At 43.2% G+C, this 8,652-nt stretch overlaps 1 protein-coding gene across 2 annotated transcripts in view; it reads left to right on the forward strand.

Moving 5' to 3' along the window:
- zeb2b (zinc finger E-box binding homeobox 2b) overlaps positions 1-8,088 on the forward strand; it is a 54,397-nt gene extending 46,309 nt beyond the window's left edge. Inside the window, exons 7-10 of one of the 2 annotated variants that reach the window (XM_077596212.1) lie at positions 1,217-1,325; positions 1,403-3,399; positions 5,065-5,245; positions 6,149-8,088. In XM_077596212.1, coding sequence (XP_077452338.1) covers positions 1,217-1,325; positions 1,403-3,399; positions 5,065-5,245; positions 6,149-6,723 — 2,862 coding nt within the window. In that variant the 3' untranslated portion in view covers positions 6,724-8,088. The remainder of the gene's footprint in view (positions 1-1,216; positions 1,326-1,402; positions 3,400-5,064; positions 5,246-6,148) is intronic. The other variant, XM_077596222.1, reaches the window with a different exon arrangement.
- The last annotated feature ends 564 nt before the right edge of the window (positions 8,089-8,652 follow it).

The raw sequence follows: 8,652 nt of genomic DNA on the forward strand, positions 1-8,652 counted from the left end.
TTTCTTGCTATGACACAGAGATTTAGCACTCAATTGTTCTTAATGTATGTCAGTTTTCAGCAATTATCTTCAAATATGTTGAATGGATGAAAGAAATATTAAAATGACTGCAGAGTCCCTTAAACTTATCTAAAAATTGGTTTATGTGAGGCCTGCAGTCAGCTGTTTCCTGTTAGTTCTTTTTCATTCTCATACTGTCCATTCTGTGTTAGTAAGACTGAGAACACCGTGCATTAACATAAGGAATAATGTACCCATCAGTAAACATGTGCTCTCATATGTTTACAAGTCTTAATGCTCCTCCTCCTTTTAAGCAATTAGCCTGAATACAACTAATTAGAGCTTATACATATGCAAGCATCCTGTCGGTGCCCCGCCCACAAGTGTGGAGGCATTGACGACGCCAGTGCATGAAGGCAAGTTGAAGCATTTAGCTGTTGCCATTCACAATTAAGAGCCCAGAGTGTCTTATTAGCAGTGAGACTAAACTTTAGCGGGCAGAGATCCTCAAGGGGGTAGAGGTGGAAGGGGCGGCGGGGGCAGGGGGAGCACCGAAGCAGCTGTTGCTGTTTGTTTATGCAACTCAGCAACATATGAGTGGTGCGGTCCTCTCCGGCGCTTGGCGGGGGCCCCCCAACTCTCACCGCTTGATCTGTGAAGGCTGGAGCTGTTTTTTTGTAATGTCCTGTGCACTACCATCTGTCTTCCCGAGAATGCATATAGCCCAGCATTTGTCAGTGCCGCGCTGGTAGGAGATCATGTCAGATTTTTTTTCTTGTCTGAGCTTGGAAAAATGTCTCCTCCAATTCATGGGTTATGAGCCGGTTCGGTCAGTCAGACTAGTTGATGATCGTTATAATTACCGATTCATGTACTCTCGGTCCCAAAGGACATATTAACCTTTCAAAATTGCTGTGAATACAGGTATGCAGGGTGAGATGAAACTTATTACAGTGAAATAAATGAAAAGTAGATCAGATCAGCTCTAATGAAGGGAAATGCACTAAATATAGATTAATTTCTGGGCTGCCAATTTCTAAAGACAGTTGAAGAGGCAGGAAATTAAAAGGTGTTCCATCCTCACTGTTATCGTCATCGTTTGTGGCCATTTAGCAGCAAGCCTAAAATACTTATTGTAATGTTGACTACTCATGGTCACATCCTTAACTCTTCTGGTGCCTGTGTGGAATTTTAATCCCAAATGTCTCCCCCATAGCACCAACTGTTGAACCAAGCAGCCGGCAACCGCAAGTTCAAGTGCACTGAGTGCGGAAAGGCCTTCAAGTACAAACACCACCTGAAGGAACATCTCCGCATCCACAGTGGTGAGTGGCAGTCATATAATGCACATACATTGTGTAACTTGAATCAAAATATGAATTTTCTCTGTTTTACTTTCCAGGTGAGAAACCATACGAATGCCCCAATTGTAAGAAGCGCTTCTCTCACTCGGGATCCTATAGTTCACACATAAGCAGCAAGAAGTGTATTGGCTTGATCGCTGTTAATGGCAGGATGCGTGGCAACATGAAGACTGGCTCCTCACCCACCTCGGCCTCCTCCTCCCCCACCAACACTGCCATCACACAGCTACGACAAAAGCTGGAAAATGGCAAGCCACTAGGCCTCTCTGACCACAACAACCATCTGAGCATCAAGACAGAACCGCTTGACTTCAATGATTATAAACTGATGATGGCTTCACACGGTTTCAGTGCTCATGGGCCTTTTTTGAACGGGGGAGTTGGAGGGAACAGTCCGCTGGGGGTTCACCAAAATTCAACAGCCCAGAGCCCTCTGTCTCACCTGAATATCCCCGGGTTTGATTCACAGCTTCTCGGGTACCCAGGCCCACTGATTAATAACCTGAGCGAGGTACAGAAAGTCCTGCAGATTGTAGACAATACAGTGTGCAGGCAGAAAATGGACTGCAAACCTGAAGAGCTGTCCAAGCTCACAGCCTACATGAAGGAATTAGGCTCACAGGTGGAGGAGCAAAAACAGGGCCTGGTATCAGCGGGTGGGGCTCATGTCAGTCTTCCACTTGTCAATCACAACGGCGCCACCAAAAGCATCATAGACTACACACTTGAGAAGGTAAATGAAGCCAAAGCCTGTCTCCAGAGTTTAACCACAGACTCAAAGAGACAAATCAGCAATATCAAACATGAGAAATCCAACCACATGCTAGAAGGTGGCATCGAGGAGAAGGCATCAGAGAACATGTTTACACCATACGCGTGTCAGTATTGCAAAGAAACCTTTCCTGGCCCCATCCCACTCCATCAACATGAGCGCTACCTGTGCAAAATGAATGAGGAGATCAAAGCTGTGCTCCAACCGAGTGAGAACCTGATGTCTAATAAACATATATTTATGGAAAAGAATACTCATTTGACCTCTTCCATCCTAACGGAGAAGGGCCTGGCAGGTTCCCTTCATCCTTACAGGGACCATATGTCTGTGCTGAAGGCATATTTTGCCATGAACATGGAGCCCAACTCTGAAGAGTTGCTGAAGATCTCTATTGCCGTTGGCCTTCCTCAGGAATTCGTCAAGCAATGGTTTGATCAGCGGAAGATGTTCTCATATGGTAACACCAGAACGCCCCCGCTGGAGCACAAGAACAGCACTGAAATGGTCGTTGGAATGAACAACCACCAAACTCCCCCCAAAGACCCTCTTGTGGCACGGTTGCCAATGTCTCTCATCAAACCAGGTGACTGTATCACATCACCAGCCATCGCTGAACTCCACAATAACTGTGACAGCTCACTCAGACATTTGAAAAACCACCAGTTTGGCGAGGCAAAAAACCCAGGTGATAAGTTGGACCATTCCCGCAGCAACACCCCATCACCACTAAACCTGTCATCCACGTCCTCCAAACATTCGCACAGTAGTTCGTACACCCCCAACAGCTTGTTGTCAGAGGACCTGCAGGCTGAGCCGCTCGACCTTTCGCTTCCAAGACTCATTAAGGAACCCAAGCACGCCCTTACCGTAAAGAGCCGACCCAAAGTAAACAGTGTTACAGTCGAGCATAGCAGTGTCCCCTCACCACGCGAGCACTTCGAAGAGCCTCTAAACCTAGCCTATCTCAAGAAGGAATTCTCGGTCTCTGTCAACAATGGCAACCAGGAGAAAAGCACTAGCCCAATATTTGGCATTAACCCCTTCACCGCCAAACCGATGTACACATCGCTTCCTCCTCAGAGCGCTTTCCCACCAGCCACATTCATGCCCCCAATGCAGGCCACCATCCCAGGGCTCCGACCCTATCCGGGCATGGAACAGATGAGTTTCCTACCACACATGGCCTACACATATGCAGCTGGCGCCGCTACCTTTGCTGAGATGCAACAGCGGAGAAAGTACCAGCGGAAACACGGTTTCCAGGTAAATATAGTTCTCTGACAGCCTAAAGCCACACCATGTCATCTCTTGTCACTTCTCATTTGACACATCTGGGCTGAAAGAATATCTAATATGCTCTTAGAAAAAACTAAATTAACCCATCCAAACAGAGGTTTTAATATAATCCATCCATTAATCAACTTCACCCATGTTATCTTCAAGGATGCAGGGTGCAAGGACCCACCTCACATGGTTGAAAGATTACAAAACATAGTCCTCAATTAGTTAAAAGGCATGTATGGCACACAGACAGACATCAATTTAAATGTGCATACTTGCTATCTGAGTAGGAATTGTACCTATACTGCTGAACCAAAATCAAGCGAATGATCCACTATGCTATCAGTGAGTGCCTTACAAATAGTATGTTTTATAACTGGAACCAATGTTGAATTGTCCCAAATTACAGAAATCCCATAATGCCCCACACCCCCACACCACTAAACCACTCTTCAGTGGCATTTTAAAGTGAGATTAGCTTCCAAGGACAGTTTAATAATGCACTGGCTCCATGTTCATTACCACTGCACGCTGAGGGCTGTTTAACATAGAGTGAACCCTTTTGATGAAAAAAAAGTATTAATAATGTTTCTCATTCTAAGTTATTAAATTAGATTTTAAAAATACAGCTACAGGCGTTTAGTTGAAATTGATTGCCGAGTGATAGCTAGGCCCCATCTTAAAACATCCTAGCATTGTCAAGTTCAATAAAGGAACACGTCACACCTGATTGTGATCTCTGTGACAGAATGTTCCTCTCACGCAGGATCATTGTCCTCCATCAATTCACAGGCCACACTCATCTTCATCATAAAAGAGACTTTTAAAAGGATGGTACTTCTACTTATTTCGACAATATGCCACACTGCCAATCTTTCATTGCATTCTTCGTAAGGACACATAAAATGACTTGTTCATTGCAGTTTTATTTAAAGATTTTCTTGTAAAGGTTTGCCTCCCTTTTGATGAGAATATTAGCACACTTCATCCTAACATGCTGTAAATGTCAATGACAACACCCTAAATTGATGAACAATATTCCAAGGTCCAACAGTCCAATTTTGGATAATATATCCGAATGTTAGATCATTTTATATTTGTAGTGTGGAGCAGTGGAGAATAGTCGTTATGCAAAGTGCGTATGCAAACCATGAGGCTAAAAGAGATGAGATCTGCACAAATGGTTGAATTTGCAATTTTGGAAATGAAAAGCCATTGTTTCAAAATAGTTAATGAAGTCTGTTGTTTGGTTGCCACCAATTAGACGCAAACGCCAATTCAATCTCACACGTGGGAACAATTTGGTCTAATTTAACTTTAAATATAGGAAAGTCAGTGTAGAAATAACAAACTCGATCCTGGAGGGTCTGTGTTGAGATTGGAAAGTGAGATCTTTCAACTGTTAGATAGATGTGCTCGTCCATGTAACTTTACCGTAAAATGAAAGCAAATCTCCAAACTAAAAGTGCAGTGTCAAGTTGTCCAGATAGGCCCCATTTTTTCACTCCTGATAACTAACAAAAAACCATTTGTAATGTAACGACAGTGTATTTTTCAAAAGTGTAAGTGTAATGAATTTGAATTGACTCAGGTTAATTTTTTTCCCATTTTCTTTTCTCTATTCTTATGTTGCTTGTTGTTGCTAAGGGCGAGCTGCTCGACGCTACAGCCGATTACATGTCAGGGCTGGACGACATGACAGACCCCGACTCCTGTCTGTCGCGGAAGAAGATTAAGAAGACTGAAAGTGGTATGTACGCGTGTGACTTGTGCGACAAAACATTCCAGAAGAGCAGTTCCCTTCTCAGACACAAATATGAACACACAGGTATATACTGTTCTAGACCCTTATTTCCAACCCCATTATATTTCCTTTTGTCAATGTTTGTATTGAAAATCCTCAGTGAATCTTTTAACTTGTCCCCTCCTCTTCCTCCTTCCTCTGTTGCACATCTTATAACTTGCTTCTTCATCAACAGGGTGGAAATAGTTATAGTAGTTTTCCCAATGAATAAAGGCAGCTGTATTATTGGCGATAGATCACATCAGCACCTTCAGAGCGCAACTAACGAGTGTCTTATTATCGCTCGAATACAAAGTTCTTCTTTCACGGGGTTGCATCATTCATTTCAGACGCTATCTCTCGTCGAGTGTTCGCCGCTTTTGTACGTCTTATCTATTTGGACATGAAAGCGAGGGCTGGGGCAGCGTCTCTTTCATGCTCACGTCACTGTGTTGTTGTGGTCTTGCACAGAAGGGAAGTGTTCGGACCGGAGATTAAAAGCCCGTTTCTCCCCGTGCGAGGCGTACTTTGCAAAAGTTTGAAAGAAAAGAAATGCCGGGATCCTGCAGCAGGCTCTCAACATGAACTTGAATCATATTTAGAGATAAGCTTGAGCACCCCCACCCCACTCCTCCCTTCTCCTGCTGAGCTGAGATTTCTTTACTCCTCAGCCACCCTATTTATGATGCATTGACAAGTGCAACGCACGGATGAGCTTCTTTGTTTGGACCGCAGGAGGGAACTTCCGTAATGTCAGCCTTAGAATGCGAGCACACTTCCTCCTCGCAATTTGAATAAGATTGGATTTGATGTCCCGTTATGTCATTTTGCTCCTCGCCATCCAATCCATCAAATTCTTTGCTTTCCTCTGCTTTGTGATATTTTTGTGGCGCCCCGCCTGTTGGCACGCCACTCACGTTCGGCACTCTTTGTTTTGTGTGTCCGCAGGCAAGCGGCCGCACCAATGCCAGATCTGCAAAAAAGCCTTCAAACACAAGCACCATCTCATCGAGCACTCCCGCTTGCACTCGGGCGAGAAGCCCTATCAGTGTGACAAGTGCGGCAAAAGGTTCTCGCACTCGGGCTCGTACTCGCAGCACATGAACCACCGATACTCGTACTGCAAGCGTGAGGCGGAAGAGCGCGAGGCGGCCGAGAGAGAGGCTCGCGAGAAGGGTCACCTGGAGCCCACGGAGCTGCTGATGAGCCGAGCCTACTTGCAGGGAATGACACCTCAGGTTTACCCGGAGCTGGCGGAGCGCGAGGCCATCTTGCGACACGATGGCGTGAATGGAGGGATCATAGAGGGACGCAAGGAAGTGGATGAAGAATTCGCGAAGATGGGACGCAGGGAGGATGAGTTTGAGTTTGAGGAGGAGGAGGAGAGCAAGAGCATGGACACGGACCCAGACACGTTGAGGGACGAAGAGGAGAATGGAGAGCACTCGATGGACGATAGCTCACTGGATGGCAAATTGGAAACCAAATCGGATCGCGAGGACACGATAGAGGATGCCATGTAGAAACCTTGGGGACGTTTCTTCCAGTTCAGTATTCTTACCTGCTCGGTTTAAGATGGGATGTTTTAAACCGTACGTGCACGTGCCTAAGCTTCCGGGAAGCTTCGACCGCTAAATCAATGAGGCAGCGGCATTGAAGGGAGGGGGAGGGGTTTGTGACTGAAGCTGCATTATGCAAACCCAACAGAGAATAAATACATTTGGAAAAATGTACAGTCCTAAGGCCTAAACATGAGTGTGGTGCTAACCTCCCCCTGCCCGTGTTCCATAGTATTTATAGCACAAAAAAAGTGACTTGTACAAATTGCACTCCGCTTCTATAATCATGAAGAAAAAAAAAGAAAGTGTTGCCTATGTATATATTTATACGGGGTTCGAACAAGAGCAGCGGGGTCTGCATACCCCCTTTAGCCCTTTGGTGTTTGTCGTCACCTACCTTTGGTTCAGCCACCTGCAACCACACTGTGTCAGGCCTCCAATCATTAAGACTGTGAAGGATATGGGTCAAAGAGGAGGAGGATGAGCTCGTGGCACCCCCGTCTTAAGGGAAAATGGACGCTTGGGGGGATGGGGGGAGGGGGTTTAAATGAAGGATGAAGCCTTTGAGGTGTTTTATGAAAAAGAAGCCTTATATGCAAACCTTTTAACCTGTGTGTTTTCTGCAAGTGCCACCCTCGTATTGTGTCAAAGGAAGGTTACTTTTTTTTCACCAGCTTCAGTATTATGGGATGGTTTACCATTGTTCTCTGCAGCACCCGTGTCAGTATTAAGACTCTAGGCAGCAGTTACTTAGTTTACATTATGTTGTGCAATGTTTATTTGTCAGTATTACACCAAACCTTTTTCTTTTTTGGAAAACAGCAAATTGCATTCATTTTATTTGTAGGTTGGAAAAAAATTATTTATGTGGCCCATTTTATATTTCCTAATTTTATTTATTTCATACTGTTGTGTACAGTACTATAGGTCTTCAATATATAGATATATTTTAGTAAAAAGGAACATGGTGTTGATCATAGGGCAAAATTTACGTAAAGAGAGCATTTATTGTGTTTTGAAACATTGTGAAATGCGAAGTTTAATCTTATTTTATTTTATTTCCACATAATGGAAAATACCAAATTTGGGAACTTTTATACAATTGTGAACACACTGTATTTTCGACTGAAAAAAAATTCCACTTCATCTTTGTTTCTTTTTTTAAGCTAAAAAATGAAGAGGGACTGTTAAATACTATGTATGATATCATGACTGAAGAAGATTCTTTCCTGAAATGTCTTTGTAAAAGTATTATTGAATTCTTGATTTGTAATTTCTCTTGAAAATGACCCTGCTCGAATAAACGTAGCCAAATTACAAAATACCAAATACTTGCTGCATTGTCTTTGTTTGGAGGTAACGGATAATGTTTTTGAGAATTCTATTCACCTATATTTTCTCAATGTCCTATTACTATCCATTTCAAAAATGTAATATTTCCTACAGAGTCAAACTATATAGAAAATCCACGCACTATAATGTTTCAATTGAATCTTATTTATATGTTTTGTGATTAAAAATGAATAATGCCTCTCTCCATATTAAAGTGTCGCTTTTGAACTAATAAAAAATATTTGGGCCTTTTAATTCAAATGAAGAAATATATATTTGTTTTACTGCAAATGAATGTTTGTGGGAAAACAATGTACCGTAATTACTCGAATATAACGCGCACTCGAAAATAACACGCAGGTATAACTTTGGGCCAAAAAAATCTGGAAAAACGCAGTACTCGAATATAGTGCGCACCTAAAATTTCCCGCTGACGAAAATCAGAAATCTTACCTTTTTTTCTTCGTTTCACGATTGTTTTGTTCAAACAAATTTATTCATTAGAATCCTTCAAATGAAAAGTTCCTCTCTCTCTTTGTCTGTCCTCTCATACATCTCTTC

Source organism: Stigmatopora argus, chromosome 1 (genome assembly GCF_051989625.1).
Source record: "Stigmatopora argus isolate UIUO_Sarg chromosome 1, RoL_Sarg_1.0, whole genome shotgun sequence".
In the NCBI taxonomy this organism is placed as follows: Eukaryota; Metazoa; Chordata; class Actinopteri; order Syngnathiformes; family Syngnathidae; genus Stigmatopora; species Stigmatopora argus.